The sequence below is a fragment of the Oncorhynchus nerka genome, linkage group LG25 (assembly GCF_034236695.1).
Source record: "Oncorhynchus nerka isolate Pitt River linkage group LG25, Oner_Uvic_2.0, whole genome shotgun sequence".
NCBI lineage: Eukaryota > Metazoa > Chordata > Actinopteri > Salmoniformes > Salmonidae > Oncorhynchus > Oncorhynchus nerka.
The window spans coordinates 59,026,126-59,046,104 of record NC_088420.1 but is presented as its reverse complement, the minus strand read 5'-3'; the positions used below and the strand labels follow the sequence as shown (position 1 = coordinate 59,046,104).

At 43.7% G+C, this 19,979-nt stretch overlaps 1 protein-coding gene across 2 annotated transcripts in view; it reads right to left on the bottom strand.

Annotated features, from left to right (window-relative positions):
- The window catches only part of LOC115115592 (reelin-like), a 303,739-nt gene that overhangs the window by 117,202 nt on the left and 166,558 nt on the right, over nucleotides 1-19,979 (bottom strand). For both annotated transcript variants that reach the window (XM_065009916.1, XM_065009917.1), the window contains exon 4: nucleotides 16,828-16,898. In XM_065009916.1, coding sequence (XP_064865988.1) covers nucleotides 16,828-16,898 — 71 coding nt within the window. The remainder of the gene's footprint in view (nucleotides 1-16,827; nucleotides 16,899-19,979) is intronic.

The following is a 19,979-nucleotide window of genomic DNA, read 5'->3' as shown; positions in this document are numbered from 1 at the left end:
CATGAGGGCCACCATACTACTTCGGGTGGCATGGATTCGGGAGAACAGCAGCAAAACCCTACAGGAGATAATGCTGGAGTGGTCGAAAATCTATGGTACGCTAAAAATGGTTAGTATAAATTGAATTTATTAATGAATGTTAAATTACTAGTATACATATTCCATATGTGTTATTATGTAACCTGTTCTAATTTAATGTTCAAAATTTCCATTTAGGTATCACAGAACTTCGACATTATGTTCACTGAGGTGAACTACCGGCTGTACAAGTTTTGAACCACTGGCTGTTCAAGTTTTTTTGGCTGTACAAGTTATGGCTCCAAGTGATAGTGGAGAAAGCCCTCCTCTTCACCAGAAAGGAGCGGAGGGCCAGCGAAGGAGAAGGAGGGCCTTCTCCCAAAAACCGGGGAAACCTTGACAAAGGGGAAGACATTACGTGACATGTAGAGGAGTTTCTCTTTTTTTCTGCTGCTTTTGATCTAACTTCTAATTCATTTCAAATGTTGACACCCCCCCAAAAAGGTGCGGACTCAATAGGGGAGGGGCCTTGTGGGCATCTATGATGGATGATGCAGGGCGTCGGGGGAGGTTCCGGTGTGGGGTGCATCGCCGGAAGCTCCAGACTGTGGATCCTCGCTGTGGAACCCCTGCTGATATCCTTTCTGTTTGGCCCTGTCCGGGGGTATCATCGGATGGGGCCACAATGTCTCCTGACCCCTCCTGTCTCAGCCTCCAGTAGGGTCCAGTAGGGTCAATTTGTTATATCTGGAGTACTTCTCCTGTCCTATCCGGTGTCCTGTGTGAATTTAAGTATGCTCTCTCTAATTCTCTCTCTCTCTTTCTTTCTCTCTCTCGGAGGACCTGAGCCCTAGGACCATGCCTCAGGACTACCTGGCATGATGACTCCTTGCTGTCCCCAGTCTAAATGGCCGTGCTGCTGCTCCAGTTTCAACTGTTCTGCCTGTGATTATTATTATTTGACCATGCTGGTCATTTATGAACATTTGAACATCTTGGACATGTTCTGTTAGAATCTCCACCCATCTCCACCCACAGCCAGAAGAGGACTCAGAAGAGAAGCTCTGGACTGTGGAGGCGCACTTGAGGCCTGATGCGTGGGACTGGTACAGGTGGCACCGGGCTGATGACACACACCTCAGGGTGAGTGCAGGGAGGAGGCACAGGACGTACTGGACTGTGGAAGCGCACTGGAGTCCTGATGCGTGGGACCGGTACAGGTGGCACCGGGCTGATGACACGCACCTCAAGGAGAGTACGGGGAAGAGGAACAGGACGGACCTGACTGGGGACACGCACTTGAGGGAGAGTGCGAGGAGCAGGAACAGGACACACCTGACTGGGAAAGTGCACTTTAGGGAGAGTGCGAGGAGTTGGCACAGGACGCACTGGGTTGTGAAGGTACATTGGAGACCTGGTGTGTATAGCTGGTATCAATGTTTCCGGAACTTTAACACACGTTTCAGGACGAGTATGGGGAGCTGACTCAGGTGGCACCAAACTGACAACACGTTCCTTTATTCCAAATCCGTGCATCCTCCAACTCAACAACTCCCCCATTTCTCTCTCCTCCAAATTCTCCTTCTTCTCCCAAATTGACTCTTTCTGTAGTACATAACATTATATAATATGTAATTATTAATGTTTTCTCATAGAAAACTGGGTCAGGGACAAGGGCAAAATAGTGAAATTAAGGTATCTGAAAAGTAGCTAAAATACTTGATAGAGATGTGTTTAAAAAAGTATGGGGTGATTCCAGTGTGAACTTAACATACAAATATTTGTATTTGTTTCATTTTTTATAAAATTCCCAAAATTGACCCGAGGACATGGAAGTGCCCATGGTTGCAGAATCACCCAAATATAATTTATATGAACAAATATATGGTAGCGGCAGTTTGAATGGGTTCATCCCCCCAGTTTCATGAATGTTTGTAAACCATGTGAATTGATTAGAAAAAACTGGTCCCATCATAGCTTTAGGTTAAAATAATTAGGGGTTTGCCAAATTTTTTAAACATACTTTGCTGTCTCTGTGCTTTCCACGCCTATACTGTGGGTCTCCCATCCTCCTCAATTTTTCAAGTCACCAGCCTCCACTGGTGAACGCATCCCCAGTTTGACGCCCCCTAAAAAATATTGTCTCCATTGACATGTTAATTCATGACGGTATCTTATGGAGCTAGGAAGATATTAGGTGACTTGGTGAGAGGTATCAGTAGCTTCATTAGGCATAATTTAGGCCTGAATCACTCCTGATACATACAGTCTATGGAAAGATGAGACTCTCATGAACATGATGACCCCCACAAGCCCCATGCGACTCGTCTGAAGTCGGTACCGCCGATGTGCCAACTTCTGTCTGTAGTGTCCGCTTCGTTTGGACTATAAACGAATGTGACCCCACTATGAAAATAGGAAACTCTCATGACGGTGTCAAGGGACTTGTCTGAAGATAACCTGGTTTCGGTTGAAAAAAATCATGAAAGCAGTTTTGTGCCCCCACCAATGGCATGAACTTTTAGAAGTTAAAGGGATACTGCAAGATTCTGGCATTTAAGCCCTTGTTCTACTTACACAGTTAGAATAACTTTTGGATACCATTTTTATGTCTCTGCATGCAGTATGAAGGAAGTTCGCAGTAGTTTCGTGAGCCAATGCTAACTTGCGTTAGCGCAATTACTGGATGTAGCAACTAATGGAAATACAATTTAGGATTATTTTTGTTCTGATTGGTGAAAAAGTTACGGGGTAAACTGGGTGTAGATCAAAGGGTAAGGATGGGAAATTGGAGGAGGGGAGGAGTGAGGGAGAGAAGAGAGGGAGGAGGCAGAGAGTGCTGGCACAGCAGAAACCAGCTCCTGGAGCACACAGGAGCGATAGTGTCTGAGTTTGGGCCAGATTTCCATACACCCAGCCAGATAGACATATCTTTTTTCCCCTCCTCGGCTTCTGTCTCTCTGAGTTGCATGGTGGCACTAAAGTGATCCAGAGTGAAAAAGGCTAAACAACAGCTATTCACTTAGTCTGGGAATGAATGAGGCATCCAGTAGAGGCACATCATGTAGGAGATTTAGGAATATGAGTTGTCAGTAATGAGACCTCCTGTCTCTCCGGTGAAGGAGGGACGAGATGGAGAGATGGAAGGATGGAGGGAGGATGTTGATGAGAAAGTTGGTCATACATTGTGGGTAATGACAGCTTCGGTAAAGAGATCAAACAACTACAAAAATAAGGGAATGGGAAAAAGGAGGGAGGGAGGGGGAGGCAGATGAGAGGAGGATGAGTGTGGGCAGCTGACCTCGTTACAGGCTAATTCCTGGACAGCCTCTCTCTCTTCTCTCCTGCCAAACCCAAGACCTGCAACTTTAGCAATATACTCTCAATCTCCTCCCCTATCTTCCTCTCATCTCCTCTCTTCTTATACCCTTCCATATTTCCTCTCTGGTCTCCTCTGTGTTCTCCCTCCCCCCGCTCCCTCCCTTTCGGACATCCGCCTCCTCCTCACTGTATTAAACCCTTGGCTGCAGTGAAAGCTTCTCTTTCTGACTCTCTCCTAATCTGTCCATTTGTTCTTCAACCTTCAGCTCTGATTTACACTTACTCACTCCTTTTTCCTCCTTCTCTCTCCCTCCCCCGCTCTCTCTCTCCTGCCCAGCTCCTTTCTCTCACTCTCCCTCTCCCCCATCCCACTCTCCTCTGTGGATCACAACCCTGCTTTAGATAGCTTTAATTTCTTCTTAGCACATGAGTCTTAGCACATGAACTTCTGAAGTGGCTTGAGCCCTTCTGGTATCTTTAAGCGCCTGCTTGAATACTAATACTCTATTTCAGGAAGGAAACTTTGCTCAGTACAGTTTGCACTCTCCATGCCACTCTCAGGGCTGGATATGGGACAGTTTTATATAGTACTTATAGGGTGGATTCTTTAGGTTCTTTAGACCTCAGGCTCACCTCTGTCACTCAAAGGGAAACTTACTAAGATGACTAGGCATGTAAACCAAGTTTTCTAACTATTGCTTAGAAAGGACACCTGATAAAGGCTCTTTAGCTAAAATGTTGTCAAATAAATCTGCAACAAGGAGAGATGTTTGTGGAACTTTCTTTTCCATGTTGTAAAGACATGACCATCGACCAAATCCTTCACTCCGTACACTAAACATCTTGTTCTAACTCTGACCTACTCTAAGGTCAATGGAAATACTGTAACTTTCTTTGTTGTCATTTCAAAGTGCTATGGACATTCACAATGTGACTATTCATGTGTGTTTTTTGAAGTCGCAGGTCTTGGGTTTGGCAGGAGGGCTGTGAACTGAGAGAGATAGGATTAGCCCGTCTCAATCCATTATGCCAGTGGAACAATTCCAATTGTTGCCTGACCACATCGCTATGTACCGAGCATACACTCTCTCCACAAACCATTAAACTACTTCTCTCTCCCTCTATCTATCCATCTCTCTTTCTATTTTCCCCTCTCTCTTTCTATTTTCCCCTCTCTCTCACTATCCCATCAGCTCTCTATTTTCCCTCTATCCTCTCCTCCCTTCTTTCCCCTGGCACATTCCCGTCTCATTTGTAATTCAGATTTCATCCTGACAGTGTTTGACCACCACAGAAAGAGAGCGAGAGAAAACATAGGCTGTCCAGGAATTAGCCTGTAACGAGGTCAGCTGCTCACACTCATCCTCCTCTCAAATGCTTTTCCCTCCCTCCTTTTTCCTCTTTTTTGTAGTGCTTGATTTCTTCACCGCAACCGTCATCACCCACAACTTTCTCAGTAACACCCTCTCCCCATCCTTCCATCTCGTCCCTCCTTCACCGGAGAGACAGGAGCTCTCATTACTGACACTGGCAATTTACTGCCAAACTGTCCACCGCTTTCTTAATCTCCCTCCTTTACTCTCCACCTCTCTCTGTCACTCCTGTTTTGTTTCTTATTCTCTTTATCTGAACCTGTTAGTCTATCTATCTAAATTATCTTAGCTCCATCTCACAATCTCTCTCGCTTCCTCTTTTTCCCTTTCTCTCTCGCTTTTTCTCTTCTTTACATAATATCCAAATCTGTGTTCCCCAGCCCACCCTCTAGCTCCTGGGACCTCTGTCTGTCTGTGAGTGTAATGGTTGAGGTTGGCAGTAGGTTGCATGGCTCCTGTGTGCATAGGCACCTGAGTAATGGAGCAAACGGAGCAGCTGCATCCCCACATTCAAATTAGAACAAATTAACTGCCTCGTTCAGGGGTAGAACGACAGATTTTTACCTTGTCAGCTCTGGGATTTGACCTAGCAACCTTTCGGTTACAGGCCCAGCGCTCTAACCACTAGGCTACCTGTCACCCTACAAAACATGTCAATTTTATATAAATTTAAAAAAGAAACATCATCTCATTGTCAACTGCATTTACCTTAAAAACTTAAAATTAGTAAATATTTGAATGAACATAACAAGATTCAACAACTGAGACATAAACTGAGTTCCACAGACATGTGACTAACATGTGACTAACTAACAAAAATGGAATAATGTGCCCCTGAACAAAGGGGGGTCAAAATCAAAAGTAACAGTCAGTATCTGGTGTGGCTACCAGCTGAATTAAGTTCTGTTGTGCATTGACTGCACCACATTGGCAGTTATTGCTGTGAAAGCTTAGCCCACTCTTCCACCAAGGCACCTGTAAGTTCCCTGAAATTTCTGTGAGGAAAGGCCCTAGCCCTCACCCACCGATCCAACAGGTCCCAGACATGCTCAATGGGATTGAGATCCGGGCTCTTCGCTGGCCATGGCGGAACACTGACATTCCTGTCTTGCAGGAACTCATGCACAGAACGAGCAGTATGTCTGGTGGCATTGTCATGCTGGAGAGTCATGTCAGGATGAACCTGCATGAAGGGTAGAGGATGTCTTCCCTGTAACACACAGCGTTGAGATTGCCTGCAACGACAACAAGCTCAGTCATATGATACTGTGACACACCGCCCCAGACCATGACGACCCTCCACCTCCAAATCAATCCCGCTCCTGAGTATAGGCCTCAGTGTAATCACTCATTCCTTCGACAATAAACGTGAATCCGACCAGACAAATCCACGACTCGTCAGTGAAGAGCACTTTTTGCCAGTCCTGTCTGATCCAGCAACGATGGGTTTGTGACCATAGGCATCGTTGTTACCAGTGATTTCTGGTGAGGACCTTATAACAGGCCTCAAGCCCTCAGTCCAGCCTCTCTCAGCTTATTGCGGACAGTCTGAGCACTGATGGATTGTGCGTTCCTAGTGTAACTCAGGTAGCTGTTGTTGCCATTCTGTACCTGTCCCGCAGGTGTGATGTTCGGATGTACCGATCCTGTGCAGGTGTTGTTTGACATGGTCTGCCACTGCGAGAACGATCAGCCTACTAAAGGTTGCACCTTAGCAGAAAACCGCATGTCCGATAGCTCGTGGGCTGTCAGAGATGGTCGCCTCGCTTCGAGTCCTAAGGAAACTATGCAGTATTTTTTTAAATATATTATTTCTTACATTGTTACCCCAGGAAATCTTAAGTTTTATTACATACTGCCGGGAAGAACTATTGGATATAAGAGCGACATCAACTTACCAACAATACAACCAGGAATACGACTTTCCCGAAGCGGATCGTCTGTTTGGACCACCACCCAGGACAATGGATCTAATCGCAGAAGTCGACCAAAAACAGCGACGCCACAGAAGGGGCAGACGGAGTGGCCATCTGGTCAGGCTCTGTAGACGTGCACATTGCCCACCGCTCCCGAGTATACCACTCACCAGTGTCCAGTCTCTTGGCAGCAAGGTAGACGAAATTTGAGCAAGGGTTTCCTTCCAGAGAGACATCAGAGATTGTAACATCCTCTGTTTCACGGAATCATGGCTCTCTCAGGATATGTTGTCAGAATAGATTCAGCCACCGTGCTTCTCCATGCATCGCGCCGACAGAGATAAACACCTCTCTGGGAAGAGGAAGGGCGGGGGTGTATGCTATATGATTAATGACTCATGGTGTAGTCATAACAACATACAGAAACTCAAGTCCATCTGCTCACCCGACCTAGAATTCCTTTCGATCAAATGCTGGCCATATTACATCACAAGGGAATTCTTGTCAGTTATCATCACAGCGGTGTACATTCCCCCTCAAGCAGACACCACGACGGCCATCAAGGAACTTCACTGGGCTCTACGTAAACTGAAAACCATATATCCTGGGTGCATTTATTGTAGCTGGGGATTTTAACTAAGCAAATTTGAGAACAAGGCTACCGAAATTCTATCAGCATATTGATTCTAGTACTCGCTGGGGTAATACACTCGATCACTGCTACTCTAACTTCCGCAATACATTTAAAGCCCTCACCCACCCTCCCTTTGGCAAATCCGACCACGACGCCATCTGGCTCCTACCGTCTTATAGGCAAAAACTCAAACAGGATATACCAGAGACTAGAACCATTTAACGCTGGTGTGACCAATCGGACTCAAGATTCAAGATCTCAAGATTGTTTTGTTTTGATCACACAGAGAACAACATCGATCTATACTCTGTCTCGGTGACTGAGTTAATAAGGAAGTGCATTAGAGATGGTGTACCCACTGTGACTTCCCTAACCAGAAACCGTGGATGGATGGTGGCATTTGCACAAAACTGAAAGCGCGAACCACCACATTTAGCCATGGAAAGAGTTCTGGAAATATGGTGGAACATAAAACAGGCAATCAAACAAGCAAAATCCCAGTACAGGGATAAAGTGGAGTCGCAATTCAATGGCTCAGACACGAGACGTATGTGGCAGGGTCTACAGGAAATCAGACTACAAAAAGAAAACCAGCGACGTCACAGACACCGACGTCACGCTTCCAGACAAACTAAACACCTTCTTTGCCCGCTTTGAGGATAATACAGTGCCACCGTCAAGGCCCGCTAACAAGGACTGTGACTCTCCTTCTCTGTGGCCAATGCGAGTAAAACATGTTAATACTTGCAAAGCTAATGGCCCAGACGGCATCCCTAGCCGCGCACTTGGAGCATGCGCAGACCAGTTGGCTGGTGTGTTTACAGACATATTCAATCGCTCCCTATCCCTGTCTGCTGTCCCCAAATGCGTCAAGATGGCCACCATTGTTCCTGTACCGAAGAAGGCAAAGATAACGGAACTAAATGACTACCAGTACTCACTTCTGTTAACATGAAGTGCTTTGAGAGACTAGTGAAGTATCATATCACCTCCACCTTACCGGCCACCCTAGACCCACCCCCCTAGACCCACCTCAATCACCCTAGACCCACTTCAAAGAGGAACCTCAAGAGGAATACCTATGTAAGAATGCTGTTCATTGACTACAGCTCAGCATTAAACACCACAGTACCCTCCAAGCTCGCCATCAAGCTGGAGGCACTGGGTCTTAAACCCGCCCTGTAAAATTGCTTTCTGGACTTTCTGAAAGGCCTCCCCCAGGTAAGGTAGGAAACAACATCCCCACATGGGTGCGTGCTCAGCCACCTCCTGGATTCCCTGTTCACCCACGACTGCTTGGCCTTGCACGCCTCCAACTCAATCATCAAGTTTGCAGACGACACAACAGTAGTGGCCTTGATTTCCAACAATGACGAGACAGCCTACAGGGAATAGGTGAGGGCAGTGTGGTGTCAGGAAAACAACCTCTCACTCATCGTCAACAAAAGGAGATGATCGTGGACTTCAGGAAACAGCAGATAGCACCCCCCCCATCCACATCGAAGGGACAGCAGTGGAGATAGTGGAACGTTTTAAGTTCCTCGGCGTACACATCGGACAAACTGAAATGGTCCACTCACACAGACAGTGTGGGGAAGAAGGCGCAGCAGTTTGGCTACATTGTAAACTCTTGATGTTGTCATTTACTTTAATAACTATTTCATTGGCAAAGTAGGGAAATTTAGGAATGAAATGTCAGCAACAACTGTGAGCCATCATTTTCATGCATAAAATAACTACTAATGAAAGCAAAGTTTCTATGCACCTTTGAGCCAAATGAAAAATTACAGGATATTTGTATCTTGATAAAACAGCTCTGCTTGCCTTGGTAAGTAAAATCGACCAAATAAGACATTTCTACCATATTTTCGGTCAATGAATATGCTTGTTGAGACTACACTGTTCCTCATACTTTCATGATTTTTCTGTTTGTTCACGATTTGTTGTCAAATACAGTACCAGTCAAAAGTTTAGAGACACTACTCATTCAAGGGTTTTTCTTTATTTTTACTATTTTCTATATTGTTGAATAATAGTGAAGACATTAAAACTATGAAATAACACATATGTAATCATGAAGTAAGCAAAAAAGTGTTAAACAAATCAAAATATATTTTAGATTCTTCAATGTAAGCACTTTGCACAATCTTGGCATTCTCTCAACCAGCTTCACCTGGAATGCTTTTTCAACAGTCTTGAAGGAGTTCCAACATATGTTGAACACTTGTTGGCTGCTTTTCCTTCATGCTGTGGCCCATCTTATCCCAAATAATCTCAATTGGATTGAGGTCGGGTGATTGTGGGGGCCAGGTCATCTGATGCAGCACTCCATCACTCTCCTTCTTGCTCAAAACAGCCTGGAGGTGTGTTGGGTCATTGTTTTGTGGAAAAACAAATGATTGTCCAACTAAGCGCAAACCAGACGGGATGGTGTATCACTGCAGAATGCTGCGTTAGCCATGCTGGTTAACCTCTTCAGTCGACCCTCTACTTTTTTGAACATTTTGTTAAAAATCGCGCAACATTTCAGCGCCCTGCTACTCATGCCAGGAATATAGTACGTTCATATGGTTAGAATGTGTGGATAGGAAACCCTCGGCCGTTTTTAAAACTGGTTAAATCACGACTGTGGCTATTACATAACGTGCGTTACATCGGAAAGCGCAGGAAAACCTGATCACAGAAAATGGAAATAAATATCCTTGCGCCACTTCCAGCAATTGTTAACAGTGAGCCGAATTAGATAAGACCGAGCATTCAACTCCCACAGCATCCCCATGTTGTCGAGAGTCTTGTGAATTTAATCATCTTTGATTCTTGGTTGAACCGAAAGAGGGGCACCGCTTACCTCCGGTCTCCGCCCAGATCATTCCGGAAGAGCTCTCTCCTGAAATTTTTTCCAAGACGACAGCTAATGATATTTACATCGCCTACGGATGATTTTTATCGCTTATTAACGTTTACTAATACCTAAAGTAGCATTACAAACGTATTTCGAAGTGTTTTGTGAAAGTTTATCGTCTACTTTTTGAATTAAAAAAAATGACGTTACGTTGTGAAATCGCAGTTTTTTTCGTTTATCACACAGTCTACATATAACGATATCTTGGCTTTATATGGCCCGATTTAATCGAAATAAAGACCCAATAGTGTTTATGGGACATCTAGGAGTGCCAACAAAGAAGATGGTGAAAGGTAATGACTGTTTTCTATTTTATTGTGCGGTTTGTGTAACGCCGAAATACTAATTATTTTGTTTACGTCCCCTGCTGTGCTTTTCTGTAGTAGTGTATTGGTGCATGCTATCAGATAATAGCTTCTCATGCTGTTGCCGAAAAGCATTTTAAAAATCGGACTTGTTGCCTGGATTCACAACGAGTGTAGCTTTAATTTGATACCCTGCATGTGTATTTTAATGAACTTTTGAGTTTTAACTAATACTATTAGCATTTAGCGTAGCGCATTTGCATTTCCAGAGCACTAGTTGGGACGCAAGCGTCCCAAGTAGAGGCAACAGGTTAAGTGTGCCTTGAATTCTAAATAAATCACTGACAGTGTCACCAGCAAAGCATCCCCACGCCATCACACCTCCTCCTCCATGCTTCACGGTGGGAACCACACATTCAGAGATCATCTGTTCACCTACTCTGCATCTCACAAAGACATGGTGGTTGGAACAAAAAATCTCAAATTTGGACTCATCAGAACAAAGGACAGATTTCTAATGTCCATTGCTTGTGTTTCTTAGCCCAAGCAAGTCTCTTCTTCTTATTGGTGTATTTTAAGTAGTGGCTTCTTGCAGCCATTTGATCATGAAGGCCTGATTTACACAGTGTCCTCTGAACAGTTGATGTTGAGATGTGTCTGTTACTTGAACTCTGTGAAGCATATATTTGGGCTGCAATCTGAAGTGCAGTTAGATCTAATTAATTTATCTTTTGCATTAGAGGTAACTCTGGGTTTTCCTTTCTTATGGTGGTCCTCATGAGTGCCAGTTTCATCATAGCGCTTGATGGTTTTTGCATCTGCAATTGAAGAAACTTTAAAAGTTCTTGAAATTTTCCACATTGACTTACCTTCATGTCTTAAAATGATGATGGATTGTCATTTCTCTTTGATACTTTGAGCTGTTCTTGCCATAATATGGACTTGGTTTTTAACCTAATAAGGCTTTCTTCTGTATACCACTCCTACCTTGTCACAACACTGATTGGCTCAAACTTATTAAGAAGGAAAAAATTCCGCAAATTAACTTTTAGAAAGGCACACCTGTTAATTTAAATTCCTTCCAGGTGACTACACCATGAAGCTGTTTGAGAGAATGCCAAGTGTGCAAAGCAATCATCAAGTCAAAGGCAGGCTACTTCGAAGAATCTCAAGTATAAAATATTTCTCTCTTTGTTTAACACTTTTTTGGTTACTACATGATTCCATATATGTTCTTACATAGTTTTGTTGTCTTCACTTTTATTATACAATGTAGAAAATTATACAATGTAGAAAAGAGTACAAATAAAGAAAACCCTTGAATGAGTAGGTGTGTACAAACTTTTGACTGGTACTATTTATATCTGCCAAAATAACATATTTTGTTAATTATAATACTATATTATTTTTATGTGAACATAATCAATGACCAAATTTAAATGCAAATTCCAGATTGCATTTTCAAGTTGACAGTTTTGTTCAATGCCCTACCAGAAAAAACCTCCATATTGCGAAAGAAAATGAATATAAGATAAATCAAGGCTCACTTTTGTACGTTATTGTGATCACATTCTTTGTGGCAAAAACAAGATGAAAACAATGTGCAATTAAACAATGCTTTTTCTTAACCTTCAAGTACAAAATTCAAATCCTTATTGGGTAAACCAATATTATTCCTCCATTTTCGATTGAATTTCCTCATTGTCATGAGTTATCCTGCCCACGTTCTTAACAGTTTGCCTGTGATTTCGTCACTGTAGTTGGGATTGTCAGGGGAGGTGCATTATATTTTTGAGAGTCACAGAGTTGGTTCTGGATATGTCAATTGATCATTATGGGTGGTATTTTCAAGAAAAGGGGCGGGAGTCACAGGGTTGGTAGGGTTTCAGACCTGTTAAATAATTATTATTGTTGGGATTTTCAGGGATGGGAGTATATTGGTAATCTAGTCATCAAAACTATTTTTCAATCTAATTAATTGTAGCAAAATCTGAGAAAATGTGTTGTGTTCTGTTCATAAAAATGGATTCTTCATAAAAATCGCAGGATATTTGTATTTGTTTTTTAATGCTAAAAAACTAATAAATGCCATCTGGGGATGGTCCCCCAGATCCCTCCACCCTCCCAAGATTTTGCACCCCCACCGTCAGACAAAGTCAGGCACCCTTGTCTGTGTGTGTAATGCTTGAGGTTGGTAGCAGGTTGCATGGCTTCTCTGTGTCTGTGTGTGTCTGTGTCTGTGTCTGTGTCTGTGTCTGTGTCTGTGTGTGTGTGTGTGTGTGTGTGTGTGTGTGTGTGTGTGTGTGTGTGTGTATGTGTGTGATGCTGGTAGGAAAAGACCTAAACAGGTATTTTGCCAAACAGAGACGACTAGACACTCTGACAGTATAGTTGATGTTGAGAGGGTCCTAGGGCAAGGAGAGGGATCTCTCTATCTCGTACACTCTTTACTACAGACAGTGTATCCATATGCTGTGAACTGTCTCAATGGCACCACTAGTACTTCACTTTACTGGCCTAAAACTAATAGCCTAGTGCTATTAAGGGCCAAACTTGAGAGTGAAAACAGAGTTAGCCTACTTCAAGAAAACCCCACTTAATTTTCCTCTGATTGTAAACCTGGAGGGGTGCTTGAATAAGGAAGTCTGCTTCCTCCTAAACAAGTAATTACCACTACTCAGCGTGCATGATGGGAAAGCACTGTCAATGTACATTTATTACTGTCACAGAGAAACTGGCTGTGGAGTACTAGAAATAAACAGTACAGCTCAGAGAAATATGAGTTTACTATAAACTGAAATGAAGCTGGCAATATAGCGCACCCAAAAGTCTATCTGTAGTACTGAAACATCATCGTTCATCTTTCTGTGTTGTACTTCCGGCGCCGACAGAGATGGCTGCCTCGCTTCGCGTTCCTAGGAAACTATGCAGTTTTTTGTTTTTTTACGTGTTATTTCTTACATTGGTACTCCAGGTCATCTTAGGTTTCATTACATACAGTCGAGAAGAACTACTGAACATAAGAGCAGCGTCAACTCACCATCAGTACGACCAAGAATATGACTTTCGCGAAGCGGATCCTGTGTTCTGCCTTTCACCCAGGACAACGGAATGGATCCCAGCCGGCGACCCCAAAAAACGACTTCGAAAAAGGGGAAAACTAAGCAGTCTTCTGGTCAGACTCCGGAGACGGGCACATCGTGCACCACTCCCTAGCATTCTCCTCGCCAATGTCCAGTCTCTTGAAAACAAGGTTGATGAAATCCGAGCAAGGGTAGCATTCCAGAGGGACATCAGAGACTGTAACGTTCTTTGCTTCACGGAAACATGGCTCACTGGAGAGACGCTATCGGAGACGGTGCAGCCAGCTGGTTTCTCCACGCATCGCGCCGACAGAAACAAACATCTTTCTGGTAAGAAGAGGGGCGGGGGCGTATGCTTTATGGTTAACGTGATGTGGTGTGGCCACAACAACATACAGGAACTCAAGTCCTTCTGTTCACCTGATTTAGAATTCCTCACAATCAAATGTAGACCGCATTATCTACCAAGGGAATTCTCTTCGATTATAATCACAGCCGAATATATTCCCCCCCAAGCAGACACATCGATGGCTCTGAACGAACTTTATTTGACTCTTTGCAAACTGGAATCCATACATCCTGAGGCTGCATTCATTGTAGCTGGGGATTTTAACAAGGCTAATCTGAAAACAAGACTCCCTAAATTTTATCAGCATATCGATTGCGCAACCAGGGCTGGAAAAACCTTGGATCATTGCTATTCCAGCTTCCGCGACGCATATAAGGCCCTGCCCCGCCCTCCTTTCGGAAAAACTGACCACGACTCCATTTTGTTGATCCCTGCCTACAGACAGAAACTAAAACAAGAAGCTCCCGCGCTGAGGTCTGTTCAACGCTGGTCCGACCAATCTGATTCCACACTCCAAGACTGCTTCCATCACATGGACTGGGATATTTCCGTATTGCGTCAGACAACAACATTGACGAATACGCTGATTCGGTGTGCGAGTTCATTAGAACGTGCGTTGAAGATGTCGTTCCCATAGCAACGATTAAAACATTCCCAAACCAGAAACCGTGGATTGATGGCAGCATTCGCGTGAAACTGAAAGCACGAACCACTGCTTTTAATCAGGGCAAGGTGACTGGAAACATGACCGAATACAAACAGTGTAACTATTCCCTCCGCAAGGCAATCAAACAAGCTAAGAGACAAAGTAGAATCTCAATTCAACGGCTCAGACACAAGAGGTATGTGGCAGGGTCTACAGTCAATCACGGATTACGAAAAGAAAACCAGCACCGTCACGGACCAGGATGACTAAATAACTTTTTTGCCTGCTTTGAGGACAATACAGTGCCACTGACACTGCCCGCAACTAAAACATGCGGACTCTCCTTCACTGCAGCCGATGTGAGGAAAACATTTAAACGTGTCAACCCTCGCAAGGCTGCAGGCCCAGACGGCATCCCCAGCCGCGCCCTCAGAGCATGCGCAGACCAGCTGGCTGGTGTGTTTACGGACATATTCAATCAATCCCTATCCCAGTCTGTTGTTCCCACATGCTTCAAGAGGGCCACCATTGTTCCTGTTCCCAAGAAAGCTAAGGTAACTGAGCTAAACGACTACCGCCCTGTAGCACTCACTTCCGTCATCATGAAGTGCTTTGAGAGACTAGTCAAGGACCATATCACCTCCACCCTACCTGACACCCTAGACCCACTCCAATTTGCTTACCGCCCAAATAGGTCCACAGACGATGCAATCTCAACCACACTGCACACTGCCCTAACCCATCTGGACAAGAGGAATACCTATGTGAGAATGCTGTTCATCGACTACAGCTCGGCATTTAACACCATAGTGCCCTCCAAGCTCTTCATCAAGCTCGAGACCCTGGGTCTCGACCCCGCCCTGTGCAACAGGGTACTGGACTTCCTGACGGGCCGCCCCCAGGTGGTGAGGGTAGGCAACAACATCTCCATCCCGCTGATCCTCAACACTGGGGCCCCACAAGGGTGCGTTCTGAGCCCTCTCCTGTACTCCCTGTTCACCCACGACTGCGTGGCCACGCACGCCTCCAACTCAATCATCAAGTTTGCGGACGACACAACAGTGGTAGGCTTGATTACCAACAACGACGAGACGGCCTACAGGGTGGAGGTGAGGGCCCTCGGAGTGTGGTGTCAGGAAAATAACCTCACACTCAACGTCAACAAAACTAAGGAGATGATTGTGGACTTCAGGAAACAGCAGAGGGAACACCCCCCTATCCACATCGATGGAACAGTAGTGGAGAGGGTAGTAAGTTTTAAGTTCCTCGGCATACACATCACAGACAAACTGAATTGGTCCACCCACACAGACAGCATCGTGAAGAAGGCGCAGCAGCGCCTCTTCAACCTCAGGAGGCTGAAGAAATTTGGCTTGTCACCAAAAGCACTCACAAACTTCTACAGATGCACAATCGAGAGCATCCTGTCGGGCTGTATCACCGCCTGGTACGGCAACTGCTCCGCCCACAACCGTAAGGCTCTCCAGAGGGTAGTGAGGTCTGCACAACGCATCACCAGGGGCAAACTACCTGCCCTCCAGGACACCTACACCACTCGATGTCACAGGAAGGCCATAAAGATCATCAAGGACAACAACCACTCGAGCCACTGCCTGTTCACCCCGTTATCATCCAGAAGGCGAGGTCAGTACAGGTGCATCAAAGCTGGGACCGAGAGACTGAAAAACAGCTTCTATCTCAAGGCCATCAGACTGTTAAACAGCCACCACTAACATTGAGTGGCTGCTGCCAACACACTGACTCAACTCCAGCCACTTTAATAATGGGAATTTATGGGAAATGATGTAAAATATATCACTAGCCACTTTAAACAATGCTACCTAATATAATGTTTACATACCCTACATTATTCATCTCATATGTATACTTGTATACTGTACTCTATATCATCTACTGCATCCTTATGTAATACATGTATCACTAGCCACTTTAACTATGCCACTTTGTTTACATACTCATCTCATATGTATATACTGCACTCAATACCATCTACTGTATCTTGCCTATGCCGCTCTGTACCATCACTCATTCATATATCTTTATGTACATATTCTTTATCCCCTTACACTTGTGTCTATAAGGTAGTAGTTTTGGAATTGTTAGCTAGGTTACTTGTTGGTTATTACTGCATTGTCGGAACTAGAAGCACAAGCCTTTCACTACACTCGCACTAACATCTGCTAACCATGTGTATGTGACAAATAAACATTTGATTTGATTTGATTTGTGGTTTGTGTTTGTGTGTTCTCTGCTGCTCACCTCCCTGCTCACACAGCTGCTGGGCAAGAGCGTCTTTGAAGATGATCTGTCCTCGATGTGTAGCAGTGGCCCTGAGAGAGAGGGATGGTGATAGAGAGAGGGATGGTGATAGAGAGAGGGATGGTGATAGAGAGAGGGACGGGGATAGAGAGAGGGACGGGGATAGAGAGAGGGACGGGGATAGAGGGAGAGAGACAGAGGGAGATGCAGAAAGAGCATTAAGTCAAAGTGTGCCGAGGGTAAAGATGAGACTATCAATATAAAGATTAACTTTAACTAGATGCCTTAATTAACCAGTATAATTTTTTTAAATGGTGTATGTCTGTCTGTATATGTTGAAGTGCCGCCTTTAGCCTTTTGGGTCCCCTCAGCAAGATTTGATTGGGGGCACTCCCCTACCTCACAGGCAAAACGTTTTAGTGTCCCCCAGTGCTTTGTGAACTGGGAAGTGCCGGAACAAAAGGTGGGTGACCATTTCATGAAATTCTGCATTATTTTAGATAACTGGAGACTTTAACATAATATTTTTTTATAACTCACAAATTATCAAAATGACAGGCTACTTTGCCACAAACAATCTGAAATCAAGAAAAACAATCTTGTCTTGAATCCATCAATAGCCTGGACGTACAGCCTGGACGTTCAGCCCCTTTACTTTCAGTGCAGCAAACTCTCTCCAGAAGTTCAGTGAGGATCTCTGAATGATCCAATGTTGACCTAAATGACTAATGATGATAAATACAATCCACCTGTGTGTAATCAAGTCTCCATATAAATGCACCTGCACTGTGATAGTCTCAGAGGTCCGTTAAGAGCGCAGAGGGCATCATGAAGAACAAGGAACACACCAGGCAGGTCCGAGATACTGTTGTGAAGAAGTTTAAAGCCGGATTTGGATACAAAAAGATTTCCCAAGCTTTAAACATCCCAAGGAGCACTGTGCAAGCGATAATATTGAAATGGAAGGAGTATCAGACCACTGCAAATCTACCAAGACCTGGCCGTCCCTCTAAACTGTCAGCTCATACAAGGAGAAGACTGATCAGAGATGCAGCCAAGAGGCCCATGATCACTCTGGATGAACTGCAGAGATCTACAGCTGAGGTGGGAGACTCTGTCCATAGGACAACAATTAGTCGTATATTGCACAAATCTGGCCTTTATGGAAGAGTGGCAAGAAGAAAGCCATTTCTTAAAGATATCCATAAAAAGTGTTGTTTAAAGTTTGCCACAAGCCACCTGGGAGACACACCAAATATGTGGAAGTAGGTGCTCTGGTCAGATGAAACCAAAATTGAACCTTTTGGCAACAATGCAAAACATTATGTTTGGCGTAAAAGCAACACAGCTCATCACCCTGAACACACCATCCCCACTGTCAAACATGGTGGTGGCAGCATCATGGTTTGGGCCTGTTTTCTTCAGCAGGGACAGGGAAGATGGTTAAAATTGATGGGAAGATGGATGGAGCCAAATACAGGACCATTCTGGAAGAAAACCTGATGGAGTCTGCAAAAGACCTGAGACTGGGACGGAGATTTGTCTTCCAACAAGACAATGATCCAAAACATAAAGCAAAATCTACAATGGAATGGTTCAAAAATAAACATATCCAGGTGTTAGAATGGCCAAGTCAAAGTCCAGACCTGAATCCAATCGAGAATCTGTGGAAAGAACTGAAAACTGCTGTTCACAAATGCTCTCCATCCAACCTCACTGAGCTCGAGCTGCAAGGAGGAATGGGAAAAAATGTCAGTCTCTCGATGTGCAAAACTGATAGAGACATACCCCAAGCGACTTACAGCTGTAATCGCAGCAAAAGGTGGCGCTACAAAGTATTAACTTAAGGGGGCTGAATAATTGTGCACGCCCAATTTTTCAGTTTTTGATTTGTTAAAAAAGTTTGAAATATCCAATAAATGTCGTTCCACTTCATGATTGTGTCCCACTTGTTGTTGATTCTTCATAAAAAATACAGTTTTATATCTTTATGTTTGAAGCCTGAAATGTGGCAAAAGGTCGCAAAGTTCAAGGGGGCCGAATACTTTCGCAAGGCACTGTAGGTGTGTGGAGACACACATACTGTACAATATGAGGAGGAAATTATAGTCTATAGTCCAATGCAGCTGTTTTTATCTCAATATCAAATCATTTCTGGGTAACAATTAAGCACCTTACTATTGTTTGAAATTAACATGGTCAAAAAGAAACAAAAATTGCTTCTTAGCAATTCCTCAAGCTTTTGCTTGGACTGTCAGGGAGTGGTCTGGGTGGGGAGGGGAAAACTGAAAACTAGCTCTTATTGCAGAGAGGTTTCGAACTCTCTCTTATTGGCATGTAAAATCAATTACTTGTTGATGTCACCAGGCAGGCCAAAATTCCATCCCATCAAAACAGACTGAAATTTCATGACTTCTTTCAAACAGCTCTTACACTAAAAGGGCATTATCATAATTTTCACAATTTCACAGAATTATCCCAACCTCAGTGTGGAAATATATATGAAACACAGGAAAAATCTAATTTCTGACTTTACTTTGATAGTTCGTATTCTGATATCTTTATTGTTCGATATAAAAGACACCAGCAAATCAGCTCAAAGTGACTTTGATTTTGGAAATCTGTTCCAAGGTATTCCCATGTGTAATAGAGAGATATAGTCCCTTTTGAAAACATTCACAACCCTAGACTTATCCACGTTTTGAATTTAATAGCCATTTTTTGTCAACGCTCTAACATAAAAAAAATGTTAACAAGATTTTTATAATGAATGGAAAATAAAACACGAATATATCTTGATTAGATAAGTAGTCAATACATGCTAGAATGACCTAAGAGCTTTGCACACCTGGATTGTACAATATTTTTTCCATTATTATTTAAAAAATTATTCAAGCTAAGTCAAGTTAGTTGTTGATCATTACTTGACAGCCATTTTCAAGGTTTTGCCATAGATTTTCAATCTGATTTAAGTCAAAACTTTAACTACTTTAACTTTAACTACTAACTTTAACAAAACTTTAGCCACTCTGGAACATTCAATGTCGTCTTGCTAAGCAACTCCAGTGTATATACTTGTGTTTTAGGTTATTGTCCTGCTAAAAGATGCATTTGTTTCCCAGTGTCTGTTGGGATGTTGCCTGTGCTTAGCT